General features: G+C 38.8%; 1 protein-coding gene across 3 annotated transcripts in view; it reads left to right on the top strand.

Moving 5' to 3' along the window:
- Window positions 1-15,398, top strand: part of NIPBL (NIPBL cohesin loading factor) — a 121,923-nt gene that overhangs the window by 62,483 nt on the left and 44,042 nt on the right. For 2 of the 3 annotated variants that reach the window (XM_028748759.2, XM_028748760.2), the window contains exons 8-9: window positions 189-282; window positions 9,753-10,385. In XM_028748759.2, coding sequence (XP_028604592.2) covers window positions 189-282; window positions 9,753-10,385 — 727 coding nt within the window. The remainder of the gene's footprint in view (window positions 1-188; window positions 283-9,752; window positions 10,386-15,398) is intronic. The other variant, XM_028748762.2, reaches the window with a different exon arrangement.

Genomic DNA, 15,398 nt, shown 5'->3' with positions numbered 1-15,398 from the left:
ACCTCCGGAACGAATTAAGTTCGTAACCAGAGGTACCACTGTTAAATGAAGTCCTTGTTGTTGCTAATATGTGGCATGATAGAGAAATTGCACTGGTAATTATTCTTGTGGCAACTTCATAAAAAGCAAAAACTGGAAGTCATTGAAAAAATTGCTCCTTTCTAATAATCCACTAATATGATCCCTAGGAGGGTGATTCTTCAGTAAGGAACACTGCATCGTTTTCCTTGAGATCACCACAGTCCGTATGTTCTCCTGCTGGAAGTGATGGAACCCCTAAAGGTAACTGTATGGTTCTTTGATACTGTTGTAGATAAGAAACCTAGATCTGTGACAAAAGTTCAGGATAAAGAAAGTTCAGGACAGAAAACTTGTGGATTTCTAACAAGAACATGACTATGTTAGATGAAAGGATAACTCAACAATAACTTTTGATACACTTTGAAAATTGACAGTCTTTCAACACATTGCCCACGTGGAGGGCTAAAGTGTGTTTCTAGAGAGAGGCTGTTTCAGTGTATCATAGTTTATAGTTTATTTCTAAGAAAATATAAATAATATGGCACATTTATTCTGGAAATTCCTGATTACCTTCTACATAAAAAAACCTCCAGGTTTCAGATTCATAACTGTTTATACCTTTCATAACCCTCATACTGCTTAGAGTTTTGGCCTATCAAGCAGAATGCAGCTTGCAAAGCCATCTGTTTTCCCTCCCTCCCTCCCTCTCTTCCTCTTTTCTTTTTATTTTACAGTAATGGGAAGGGCTTGGAGGGCCACCTGGTCAGATGCCTATAACTTAAATGAAGCCTTTTCCAATATGCCTTTTACTACAGCTCCCATCAGCTCTAATCATCATGGTCAGTGGTTGGAGTTGATGGGAGTTTTAGTCTATAACATCTGCAGGGCACCAGGTTGGGCAAGTCTGGCTTTAGTGGGTCACAGGTTTTGCAGGACTGCCTCACAGAGTTGGACACTGAAGAAATAAATATCAGGATTCTTTACCTTACTTCCTGCCCTCAAAAATTGTTATTCAAGCTTGGTCAACACTAATTCCTGATGAAACTGAAAATCCAAAAAGTTGAAAAAACAATTCCAATTAGAAGTTTCAAAAAACTAAGAACATGTACCTTTTGTCAGTACATGTTCATTATGTACTTTCTTCTTCATGATACCATTAATTTTTTAGTCACATTGTTGGGAAAGAAACATGTTTAGACCACTTGTTGGCTTAATAGTTTAGCTGAGCTCAGATATATAGTTAGTTGCTGTACAACCTGAAGAATTTATAATATTTGGTTACATCTTTTGTTAAATGCAACTCCTCTTTCTTTCCTTTACATCATAAAGATATGTCTTCTATGTACATTAATGTGTTTGAATGTGTGGCAGACTGCTTTCTAATATTTTCTGAAGTTACAGAACTCCAGCACTGCCTGTCTTAAAAAAAACCTTTATCTCTATTGTTGATGTATAGTGCTATAACCCCCCCCCATAGTATTGCTGCCCTTCTACCAGTGTTAATTAATTTTTGCGATGATAGATAAAGCTCCCTTTATCCTTGGCAGCTAAATGCATCACTAAATAAAAAGGTCACCCGTCCAATCTAGGCAAGGAGAAGGGTGTTCCATAACATGAGAATCCAACACCAAGAGCACGTTTTGTTCTTCATCCTATTTATTTTCAAACTGTTTAGTGACAAGATGTACATTAAGAGTGCTAGTAAGGGGCAGATTGAGCTGACCGTAGATATTATTACTGGACAAAGAAGGCAGTCTTTAGAATAATACCAGTCAGATTTAGATAGTATCTAAAAAAGAAATTATTCTGTGTTTATAATGTTTATGTTTTTATTTATAATCTGCACTTTCATAAAATATAGCAGGGTAGATTACAACACACAAAATATGATGAAATCGATCTTAAAAACAGACATAAAGCATAATTTAAAATATCAACAGATACTGGTTGATTAAAAAGAAAAAATCAGCCTGCCTAAACAGTACTGTTTTCAGAATACTTCTGAAAGCAGGCGGGAATGGTTCTCCTTGAACTGCTACAGGTGTGCAGTTTTACAGGACAGGGCCTCCCACACTAAAGCCTTTGACTCCTAGTGAAGGCCAAATCTGTTGAGGCCCTCCATACCTTGTGGAATGATGAGATGCAAAGGGCCGTTGACACAATTTTTACCAAGTTAACTCAAAGCGACTTACCATATATAAACAAATGCATACATTAAAACTGGAATAAAAAACCCCAAAAATATGAAAGTCAGTTTTTCAAAAGCTGGGAAAAAACATCCCACCCATTCAAGGAAGCCATAGATAATTAAAAGCCAAATGCCTCTTTTTTTTTTGGCTGGCGCCTAAAGATATGTGATGACAGCACCAACTGAGTTTCTCTGGGGAGAGCATTCCACAAGTGAGGAACTGCTACTGAGACGGCCCATTCTCATGATTCCACTCTCTGGACCTCCCATGGATCAGGGTGGATGGGTGGGTACCTGAAGAAGGGCCTCATATTATGATTACAGGTTCCATGTCAGTACATATGGGGAAAGGTGGTCCTTAGTCACATAAAGCTTTATAGGCCAAAACCAGCACTTCGAATTGGGTCTGGAAACTAATTGGGAGCAAGTAAAGTTGGGTCAGGATTGGTTTTATGGGCTCAGATTGTCGTGCACTTGTGAGCAAATTGGTTGCTAAATTGTGCACCAGCTGCAGTTTCCAAACTGCATTCAAAGGCAGCCCCACATATAATGCATGGTAGTAATCTAATGTATAGGTCATCAGAGCATATATAACAGTAGTTGGACTAAAGGTAAAAGGTAAAGGACCCCTGGATGGTGAAGTCCAGTCAAAGGTGTCTATGGGGTGCAGCGCTCATTTCTTTTCAGCCAAGGTAGCCGGCATTTGTCTACTTGCACTGGTGTGCTTTCGAACTGCTATGTTGGCAGATGCAGGGACAGAGCAATTGGATCTCACCCCATTGTACGGATTTGAACCACCGACCAACCGATCGGCAAGCCCAAGAAGCTCAGTGGTTCAGACCACAGTGCTACCCGCTGTTGGACTATCCATGTCCAGATAGGGGAGTAACTGGACCTCCTGTTGAAACTGATGGAAGCAGCATGACCAAGACCACTTGAGCCTCAAGTGACAGTAATGGATCTAGAAGTACCACCAAGCTATGTACCTGCTCCTTCAGAGGGAATGTAACCTTATCCAGAGCAGGTTACCTCCCATTCACCAGTCTAGGGAGCCATTCACTAATGGTGCCTCAATCTTCTCCGGATTGAGTTTCAGTTCATTGGCTCTCATCCAGTCTAGTAATGAGGCAAGACATTGGTCCAACATATCCACTGCTGCAGCTGAAGATATAAAGAGGATGAGCTGTGCATCAATAGCATATTGCTGATAATGTACTCAAGACTTGAGATGACCCCACTCAGTGATTTCCTGCAGATGTCGAACAACATGGGGGATTAATCTGAATTCTGTGGAATCCCATATTGAAGACTCCATGGGACCGGATGACACTCCCCAAGCACCATCTTCTGGAAACAATCATCCAAGTAGTATTGGAACTACAACACAGTGATGCCACCTACCCCCCAACTCAGACAGCCATTCCAGAAAGATAACGTGGTCAGTGGTATTGAAAGCTGAGAGTGGGCACACACACTCCTTTCTTCCAACAGAAGTCAAAATACAGGATGACCAAAACAGTTTCCATCAGGATCCCTAAGTCTCAAAGGGCAGACTATCTTAATCGCTCCCCCACCCTTGCAGTGGGGATACTGCTAGCTTCACTAGGAAGTCTAATCTTCACTAGGAAGTGGTCTGACCATGACAACAGAGTCACAGAGACACCCACTCTAGACTACCCCTCTCCCCACTTGGAGCAAAGACAAAGTAAAGGGTATCTGAGACAGCTGTCATGGAGGCCTTGAAATTGTGAGCTGCTCCAGATGCAGGCTTGACATGGTTGCTGAAATCACCCAGAATTATTGTCTGGGATTCCTACAACACCACGCTCAAGACTTGCTCAGTCAGTGCAGCTTGGTGGGTGGTACAACAACAACATGCCTAATGTGTCCCTAAGACCCAGAGTCAGATGCAGACCGTCTGGTCCAGCCCTGGGGTATAGAGATTTCCTGATGGGGGAGAATGAACTTTGGTGAACCACAGTAATCCCATCTCTCTAGCCTGGGTTGGTGCTGCACTGAGTACACAATGGGACAGAACTGGGAAAGATATGGCTCACCCTTCTTTCCTGCTCACACCTTATTGCGAAAAGGATTTTGTGGAGTTGGAAAATATTCAGAAAAGGGCAACCAAAATGATCAAGGGAATAGAGCAAATCCTCTATAAGGAAAGGTTGCAAGTTTTGGGACTTCATAGTTTGCAGAAAACGCGACTAAGTGGTTACATGATAGAAGTTTATAAAATTATGCATGGCATGGAGAAATTGGATAGAGGAAAGTTTTTCTCCCTCTCTCATAACACTAGAACTTGTAGACATACAAAGAAGCTGAATGGTGGAAGATTCAGGAAACGTAAAAAGAGTACTTCTTTACATATTGCACCATTAAACTAAGGAATTAACTCCCACAGGAGGCAGTGATGGGTATCATCTTGGGTGGCTTTAAAAGAGGATTTGACAAGTTCAGGAGAGGGAGTCAGTAGAGCTTTCAATGGCTGCTAGCTATGATGGCTAGTGCCATCAGTAATGGTTATGAATACTAGTTTTTGGAAACCACAGGAGGGAATGGTGCTCTTGTGCTTGGGTCCTGCTTGTTTGTTTCCCATCTGATTGGCCACTGAGAACAGAATGCTGGACTAGATAGGTCATTTAACTGATCCAGCAGGCTCTTCTTATATTCTTTTTTCTTGGTAATGCACAACCTGGTCAGCACCTTTATCAACAATTAGATCATGTGTGAGCATGGTCTTATTATTCATTAACCTAGAATTTAGCAACAGCACCACTTAGCTATTGAGCACAGTGGATGAGCACCCAACCGTGTCATGGGGTTGTGGAGAGGCAGATACAAGCACCAGATGCAAGTTGTCTCCATTATCTGCATTATCTGCATTATCTCCATTATCTGCACCCTTTGTGACGCCTACCATTCCCTTCGATTCCCATTATTAAATGGTGCATGTTTATTCCATGCTTTTAAAAAGTATTTTCTTTGCCTTAGTTTGTTTAACTGATACTTCCTGAGAAGTGGTTGAAAAATGGAATAGTTGTGATTTGATACCAAGTTCCAGCATTAAAAGTCCTGCTATTTGACATCCAAGAATAGGTGGACACTAGATGAAGAAACAAAGCCTAAATAATCACAAGCTAATCAATGGTTCGCATTTGTCCTAACATATTTGCAGATCTTGCATGATAGGAGCCATATATGTTGATCATATTTTACAGTTGGCATTAGAAGAAGCTTAATGGGAATGGATAACCACTACTTTGCTTGTAGGTGGCAGACAATCTTTTTTCTTCAAAGGCTTGAATATTAGTTTAAATTTATATCACCCTTTTGTTGCACTGTATTAGACCAAAGGCATGCCTTTAATACCATTATTTTAAAAAATGGCAGGCTAGTTCTTACCCCTAAAATATTTGTGTGTGTGTGTGTGTGTGTGTGTGTATTCATTCATCCACGCCTGGTTGGCTCTTTCAACAATATAGTGGTACCTCGTGTTACGTACCGTCCCCCTTACAAATGCTGCAGGTTATGTACTCCGCTAACCTGGAAGTAAGTGCCCCTTGTTGTGACCTTTGCCCCGGGATGTGAGTGGAAGTTGCGCTCCGGCGGCACGACAGCAGTGGGAGGCGCCATTAGAGAAAGCACGCCTCATGTTACAAGCGGTTTCCTGTTACGAATGGACCTCCGGAACGGATTAAGTACGTAACACGAGGTACCACTGTACTTCTGTTCTGTTTTAATAATTCGTTACTGGTAAGTAATTTCTATTTCAGAAATTAGATCCATTCCTGATCATTCTTGAAAAGAAGTAAAAGTGTTGATGCCAACAAACCAATTTTTTGACTTTAAGAATGTTTCCGTTTGTCCTGATCCAGGGAAAATTCTGAAACAGACTTCTGTATGTTTATGTTATGCAGAGGCTCATCCAGGCTCACTCAAACTGGCTGAATGAATTTTTATACACACACTAGGATGTGGATGTTCACTGAGGCACCACTTGCTATGCGTGACTAATTTTCTGTGGGTAGAGCTGGAACCAGGGCCTTGAGCTCTTGTGTTTCCTTTTTAAGGAAAGTTTGAATTGGTTAACCAGTGTATGAAGACTGATAGCAAACTTTAAATGCTTATTGATTTTGTTTCAACCCTAGAGTGGCATTAAGTTTATAATGCGCTACCTTGTAAATTAGATCTTTACAGTGTCTGTTATGCTGCATATATGTTGCAGAGATGATCCGTTCTCTAGCTCCATATTATCGTCAAGTGTATTTAAACTGTTATGCCTTGAATTGGAGGCAAGGTTGACTAGATTGATAATCTCCATAAGGTTTGTATTCTGCAAATCTGCTGATCTTCTAGAATTTCTAGACTGGTGGAAACCATTCTGCCTTGGAAAAAGTTGTTAGGCACGGAATAAGAAAATAGGCGCTTTGAAGTAGAAGATGGACCTTTTCAATGAACTTATATTTTTACTTGGAGACTTTTGAACTGGTCTTTGGCCGTAATAAATTACTACTACTACTACTACTACTACTACTACTACTACTACTACTTGGAGACATTAAATATTGCCCCTAGAGGTTTCTGGCTTGCCTGAGGACCACTTAGTTATTAATACTAAATAAATTTTGTTATACTTTACTTCCAAGTTATTTAAAAAAAGTACTTGTACTAATATAATTGAGAAGGCATCTAACTGACTATAGAATAATAACTCATTTAACTCTATGGAATAATAGTTTTGGGGTCATCTGTACTTGGACAATATACTCACTGAAACATATTGCAATAGTTTGTGTGACTAGTGACTCCTCAATACTAAATCAGCAAAGTTTTTATTCTTTCATTCATTGCCATGCAGAAAAGCTGACATGTTTTGGATTCCAGTGTGTTGTTACATGGGATATTCATTGTTCTATTTATACAAGTCTGTAAATTAATTTCCGGATACTAGGTGAGGGCTTGAAAAGTCCCTTCCAACTGTGACCAGTCCCATCTAAAGGGGGAAAAGAAAAATGAAGGCGCCATCTGGAGTGATTTGCTTCTTCAATTAGTGGAAATACCTCATATAGTGGCAAAACTTACACTTTTAGGATCCCCAAATATGTACTATATTGTCATACTTTTATGGATGAGGAAACATCACAGTGAAGGTGAATTTCAACTATAGAGACTACAGAATATTTGCTTAATAGAGGTGAAGCACCATCTTGAGACTCACAGGATCATCTTAAGAGAAGACTTATTAGTACTTTGGGGAAAAGAAGCATAAATACCAAAGTGATGTAGATTTACTACCTGACTAGTGGATTATCTATTAGCAAGCAAACTGATGGAGCAGTGAGCCTTTGCAAGTTTTGGATTGTTCCTGAACCTGAAAGTTGCTGATACCAAAGAAGCTGAGTCACCTGTTGTTGGATATATTGAGGCTGCAAATGAACATGAGGCTAGAGAAGCAATTGAAAATGTCCCTGTTCATGGGAGAGTGATTGGCTAAGGATAAATCACTCATAGACGCTATCAGACAGATCATGCTGCCTAGTGAAATATCTGGAAAAGGGGGCTCTTGCATCTCTGTAGAGTATACTTGTAAGTTTGAGTTGATGCCTGGTCATCAACGCAATCCAAATTTCTGCAAGCCCCACCTACAATCATCTGTAAAAGCATTCTTCAGAAGACAAGACTGTTTATAACCATCCAACATTCAGCAAAATTCTCTGCTGGTAACTTAAATAATAAATATTGCAAAACATCTCAGAGTTAGATGGGACCTGAGTCAAATAGCCCAACTCCCTTTCTGGTAAAAGATAACTGTATGTAAAGCATCCTTATTTGATGCTTATCACTGAAAAAATAATAATAATAATAATAATAATAGGAGAGGAATTCTTCAATCTTCCTGTGCAGCTTTTTCAATTGCTGGATTTATTGTATCACAAAGTAGCAGTAAGGATCCCTAATTAAAAAAAAGCTAATTGCTTTCTGAGAATGAGTTCATATAAGTGCTTTGAGTGCTGTTACATTAAATAGTGTGTGTTTATCTGAGGTTCTAACTGTGCAGCCTTCTCAGATGTACTTAAAAAAACACACACCCTAAGATGTAGAGCAAAATTTAGAATGTGATTGGTGATTCCTGAAGTTCAGCGCTAGTTGGTAATCCCTGTGACACTTTCCCCTGGGGCTGCAAGCCCTTTTTGCAGCAACAGTGCTGCCCTAGAGAAGTAAATGATTCCTTTGGAATATAGAGTTTGGGGCATTACAGATTAATCACTATTAATAGATTGTGTCTCATGCAGAAACATGCTATCAAGGCTCACAAATTTACAGGCTGGAAGAAATGCTGGAAAAATGGCAGTAAATAACTGCAAAAATGCAAAGGGAAAGAAGATGAATAAAGCACACACAGAGAGGCAGAGATCCATGTTTTTAATGTGGACTCTATTTTAAATTTAACATTATTGCATTACTTACATAAACCTGAGGACCTAAATAATTTGAGTTTGAATATGACTTCTGTTAGTTACTTCACAGAATGTGACCTATCCGCTACTGTGTTAAAGCATTCAGTTGCTGGCAGTACCATGAACTACTACAAATTCTCTATCACTGTGCTTCACTAGCTGAAAATACAGCAGTGGCATACAATTTAATCACCTTTTCTACCTCTGTACTTAAGTAGAGGAAGAACCTTATATGAGGAAATTGTTGTGGATGTTAAACTGTGTGTGTTACTTCAGACACTTTTTAGATAGCACAGGAGGGTAGTGGGTAGTGTGCCAGTGCAAATGAATGCTTTTAATTAGTATAGGATGTAATGGCAAATGGACTTTCCCAACATCTTTCACATAACTGGGCAATCTTGGGGGTGGGGGGTTAGTTCACAAACAATAACAGTAGGCAACATGGCAAAAGCAATACTTTCAGCTGTTTGTAAGTAGAAAATGCATTGTTATGTAAAAATTATGCCAGACTCATGTGAGAGGCCTGTTCCAGTTGCTGAAAGAGGCAAAACCAGCTAATCTATTAGAGTCATTTTCCTTTCTCAGATCCTTAAGAGTAGGGAATTCGCATGACGCTGCATGTGTGTATGTATGGATGGATGTGTGTTAGTTGCAGTCCGATTTGCCTGTCTACAGCTCATTATTTTGGGCTTTGATCACTGGACTCTAGTGAGAAGCTAGCTATCTTTAAACTTTGTTCTCCCCTATGGCCTTGGATGCATTTTGATTAACTCCATTCTTTAATAGTTGAAGCCCTGCCCCGGTTGAGCACAGTCCCAAAATGGTTTCTACCTCTTGGTACCTCTCATGTTAGATGTGGATTGCTAAATTGCTAGGAGTTACAGGCATCTTTTACTGCAGATATTATAGGTGGGTTAGTGAATATTACAGACCTCAATATTCCTCTAAACTGAGTTTTTGCCATTTTGTAAGTGCAAATATCTGTACAAGTACAAATTACTAATAAAGACTATTTTTGTGTGCTTTCATAGAAATGTGAACCAACATAACTGTTCAGTTTTTCTGAATTATTATTCTAGGATCAAGACCACCTTTAATACTTCAGTCTCAGCCTCCACCTTACTCATCACCTAGAGATGTTCCCCCAGACATATTATTAGATTCTCCTGAAAGAAAGCAAAAGAAACAAAAGAAAATGAAGTTAGGCAAGGATGAAAAAGACCAGACTGAAAAAGCTGCAATGTATGATATCATTAGCTCTCCATCTAAGGACTCTACTAAACTTACGTTAAGACTTACTCGTGTAAGATCTTCAGATATGGACCAGCAGGATGATATGCTTTCTGGTTTGGAAAACAGTAACGTGTCAGAAGGGGACATTTCCTTTAATGTGCAGTATCCAGGACAGACTTCTAAAACACCAGTTACTCCACAGGATATTAATCGCCCATTAAATGCTGCTCAGTGTTTGCCGCAGCATGAACAAACAGCATTCCTTCAGGCACAACAAGTGCCTGTTTTACAACCGAACACTTCAGTTTCTGCAAAACAACCTCAAAATCCTTTGGTACAGACGCATCAACAGGTTTCACAACATGGAACTATCACGCCATATGATGAAGTAGAATTGGATGCATTGGCTGAAATTGAACGGATAGAACGGGAATCAGCTATTGAAAGGGAACGGTTTTCAAAAGAAGTGCAAGACAAAGGTAAAACTGTTGCGTATGTGCTGTATTTATATTTAATCAAATTTCCTATCCCCTAAAAGTCCTTGAAAATAAACCACAATCTCCATATAAATTCACATTCTTAGTACAAAGTTAGTGATTAGTGGTGTCTGAATATTTAGAGAACAAACTTGTAGTGTGACAAATCTCTCTTAAACCAAAAAGGAATACAATTTAGGTTGTAATCTTGTGTATATTCACTTGGAGATAAGTGCTACTGAACCCAACTGGATTGACATAGGATAGGGCTGTTTACTGTAACTTGCATTTCTCTTCTCAAGAGTAGAGCAAGGGATAAGGGAAAAGCTTTGTAATTGATGATAGCCACTTTTTGCAGCATTCATCCTGTAATGCATTTGTTAAGGTGGGCAGACTTTCAGCTTGCAGGATCTGGTTTTTGTGTGTGTATATTTGCCAGAGCCAGTTACAACATACTGGTGGTGAATCTAGCTGTAAAAAATGTGGCTGGAGCGGGACACAATTGCAGTGGCCTTCCTTTATCAGTAGACATTTACATCTGAACTACACACCAGAGACTTAACATCACAAAAAGATCTTGTTACAGTGATTGCATTTAGTATATTATTTTTCTAAACATCATAATCCAATGCTGCTCATTTCTCCCTTGTGCTCCCCCCTCATTACTTCAAGTGATGAGAAATAAGAAGAAAAGAAGGGAGGGAGAGAATGGAACTAATATCAATCCTGTGCTTGTTTAACCACAAATAAAACTAGTAACATTTTTCATTATCAAAATAACAGACTTGCGAACCTACTCTACTTGTAAAACTAAATTAATTCATTTTAGGAGATACATCTAATATCTATCCAATGCATATCTCGTCAGAAATGTCACCAAGGTATGAGTGATTGAAAGCCATACTAGAACTAGGTTGAACAATTTCATAAAAGTAAGATAGCGGATCACCAGAGTTTGTCGCCATCAGACCTGGAGAGCAATTATTTGCATGTTTACTTAGAAATGTAACTTTGTGTTCAGTTGAGCTTAGTTTCAAGTAAGTGTGCTATCCCCCCCCCCCCCCGATTTTTTGTTAGTAGATAGAGTGGGAGTTATATTTAGGGGGGAAGTGGGATTTTTTTGAGGAAGGAAGTGGAAGAGTAGGAAGAGAAGAAGATAATGTGAAATAGGCAGCTCCTAAGTTGGCACAAGTTTAGCTCTGTCACCAAGAGGGTAGAACTACATGCACTTTGGGCAAGTCATTGGTGGGGAGGCGGGTGCAAAGAGAGGAAAAGTTTATGGGCAGCACTTCTCTCAAATAGAACAAACGCTCAAGTTTCATCACAATTAAGGCTGCAGGCACAGCCCTCCAACTTCTCCAGGCTAATGCAAGGCAAACTTTCTCCTTGCAAGGGGGAGAAGATATGGAGGCAAAAGAGAGGGAAAACAGCTGTGGCTCCTGCATATGGATTCTCACTTCTGTTCTATGAATGGATGCTTAACATGCTTGGGAATGAGAGGGGAATTTGATCAAATAGTTGCTCTCACCTCAGAATTTTGCTAGTTGGTACCCCAAGCAATTTTTTGTCTCCATCTGGGCTGCTAACTTTGCCTCATCAGAAGCAACTTAGTTACTCTTATTCTGGCCTTTTGAACAGGTGCAGATCCGCAGTTAGGGTAAAAATGCTGCTGGACATGTGCACAAAGCAGCAATAAAAGAAAGATCATGCCAAGTCTCTCAGGGGAGACTATTGGCAGGCAAAATCATCATGATTGACATTTTACCTTGCAGTGTTCTGCTTGCCTCCACACTGAGATAATAGAAATGGCTGTTGCTGTTCAGTATGGGAATATCCATGTAGCCTACTTACATTTCATTGTTAAAGCATTTTGGCAGCATTTCCTCAACATTTGCTTCATGGAGAAATGGAAAGACAACCAAACCTACTGAATTGTTGGATAGTCAATGCTAGTAAAAGACATAGGAAAAGGGCTCCTTCTTTATTTTAAAAGTTGTCTGAACGCTAGCTTATACCTTTGAAATTCTTTTTTCCAATAGCTTGTGATACATATTTAGGCTGACACCAATAAGTTAATCACCAGTTCTAGTTACAAACAGGGATATCTTCAAATAGCATAGAGCCATCTTAGGGTCCATTGACAAAGAGTTGCCTGCAATTTCAATTGTTATGTTTTATCCATAATGGGTTAAAATTGGACATCTTAAGTAATTTGGCAGAGCATTGCTAACATACATCACCACCAGTTTTCTAAATCTGAAATATCTAGGAGGTATAAGATATCAGTGATACCATGGTTTGTAAATACAAACACTTACATTAGTTCTTCTGAAATCAGTGTAGATGACATATTGTTTTAGCTCCATTGGTCCAGTGAAATAGTCCAATCAGCATACATGCTGCCTCTTTTTTTCTTTGAAATGACAGCTCTCAGTAAATTTTATAGCACCTGATAAGACCATGGGAATTGCCCTTGTTTGTTGTGTCTTTGCCAGTATGGACAATGGAGGAATGTTTCCCTCTTCTGGATTAAACCTAGAGCTGGGACAATGGATGCAATGCACACATGCCTTGCAGCTGCTGCAGATGTGGGAGAGAGGTATCAGATGCTACAGTAACAGGAATGCTTTCCATACCCTGTGAGATTGAGAAGATGTTAAATAGATGGTGCTATGGGAAGGATAGGTAGCAGGTAGAGCAGAACATTTCAAACTGTGTGTTGTGACACGTCAGCATGTTGGATGCGGTGTGCTCGTGAATGCTCTCCGTGCTCCTACCGGGGCTGGAAAGTGGTTAGTTTAACCTCCAATTTGTTAATAAAACTGATTTACTGTGTTGCAAAATTATGCATGTCTAAAAAGTGTGTCACCAACATGAAAAGTTTGGGAGTGCCTTTCCCTAATAATCTGATGCAATCACTGTTGTGCCATTAGATAAGAATGCCATATCCTGCATAATCTACTACAACAGTAGAGCTATATTTCAGTGATGGAAGCCCGTACCATACCAGGTCACTATTTCAGTTGTCAGAAGACACCAAGTGTGTGATACAAAGTCTAAAATTCATTTTCCCTTTAATGAAGCTTTAATCTGTTTTAATGGTTTAGCATAATTATGTTTCAAAGTGTTGATTGGCATCACTTTACTTGTATACAGATTTAGTGTTTCTTTTTTCTCTTGTAAATCTAATACTTTTACTAAATTTATCAGATCATTCTCATATGTATTCTTACAGCTGGTTCAGAAATGTGTGTTACATCTTAATGTTAGTGACACAATATAAAGGTATCCTGAAATCAGCTTCCTAATCATTACAAATCCATATTTACCTTTTTTTGCTTTTTTATAAACATTTTTTTTTAAAAAAAGAAACAATCTGCTTTCCCCTCCCCCCAACCCATTCCCAGATATTTGGGATATGTAAACTAAAATTGCTACTGTAATGTGAGGGTTGCGCTTTTCAAGGTATGTTGAGGAAAGCTTAACAGTCACAACAAATCTTGTGCCCAGTTAGATATACTTAAAAGATCTAGTAGCCCAGGAGATCTGAATTATATCTGTATCATAGCAGCTTTTAGCCTTGCCACATTGTCTACTAGTGAGGGCTTGAGAAAAATGAACTGGAAGATACCACTGTAAGTTTGATACTGTTAATTGAAAATTTATTTCCTGAGTTAAAAATACACAGATCAACATCAAATTGTTTGACTATCCATCAACATTATGCATGAGTCACTGCACCTTCTATTAATTATGTGGCTCAAGGAATGGATAATATATAAAATCTGATTCATAAATTGCAGAACATAGGATAAGTTGAGATTCTGGATGATCTCAAACTGGAGGGCTGGTTGTTGTTCTTTAAGTGAGGTAAATCCAGGGGTCCGTAATGCTTGAATAGATCCTGGAGATAGTGGGCTAGGCAACATAACACGAGCAAATAATGACAGTTTTAGGTGGGCATTGATGGACTGTGAGTCAGTATGTGTAAAAATGCATGCATTTAGAATAACATAGTTCCAAGCCACGATTGAAGTCCTGTGCTGAGATTCCTTATCCAATGAAAGGAGAAGAAATTGGTTTGACTTATGGAAATGTAGATCTGATTTAAAACAACTGAAAAGCTACATATGTCCACAACCTTTTTGAATGGTTCGATCCACCAAGTGTGTGTTGAAGTCTACACACACCTTTCATGCACAAAGCCAGAGAGTTGCATCATCACTGTTTTAAGCTTCTTCCAGTTTTCTGTTGTATGTAGGAAATTCTATCCAAAATTCCACAAATTAAGAAATTAAGACTTCTCATAATTTCATTCTAGTATGCACGTACCTGTAAGTGAACAAAAAGGAAGTGGCCATGTTTTGTGTTGTGCTGTTTTCTGTGGTGTGTTTGCCATCTTTAAATATTGAGCTTCAAGGATCTCATTTCCTAGGATTATATATGATCTGATTTCAGTCACTTTGATCTTTGATTCAATGAAAAGTCAAAGAATCTGATTACATCCTTCAGAGTTCAGAGGTAATTGTTTAACTATTAACTATTTCCTTCTACTAGTGTCTCACTCTTTTTCTTATCAGGAGATGGATTTAATGCATATTTTTTAAAAGACAGTTTTATGTCCACTATTGGTAGTTTTGTAATCTAAACTAGTTGTATGCAAATGATATATTGTAATTCTCAATCCTATTTATGGACAGAGAAATTGGGAATTGGAAATGGGGAATAAGCATTTCATCATCTTTCTAGAGAGAGGAGAAATGGGATTAGGCTTGCCATTATGAATGTAGTTATATCTATTGAAACACAATCGCAACATGTGGCTAATGAATGTGATAAATATATTATAATTGGTAGTAGAATGTCATCCAGAGTTTACAATTTCCAAGTAATATCCAAATAATATATATCAGTTCATAACCAAACAGTTATGTAAAGAGTTACTGGTGAGGAACACCATGATAATGATAATAATAATAATAATAATAATAATAATAATAATAAAAATAATTTATT

The sequence above is a fragment of the Podarcis muralis genome, chromosome 11 (assembly GCF_964188315.1).
Source record: "Podarcis muralis chromosome 11, rPodMur119.hap1.1, whole genome shotgun sequence".
In the NCBI taxonomy this organism is placed as follows: Eukaryota; Metazoa; Chordata; class Lepidosauria; order Squamata; family Lacertidae; genus Podarcis; species Podarcis muralis.
The sequence above is the reverse complement of the archived record's forward strand: the minus strand, read 5'-3'. Positions and strand labels throughout refer to the sequence as shown.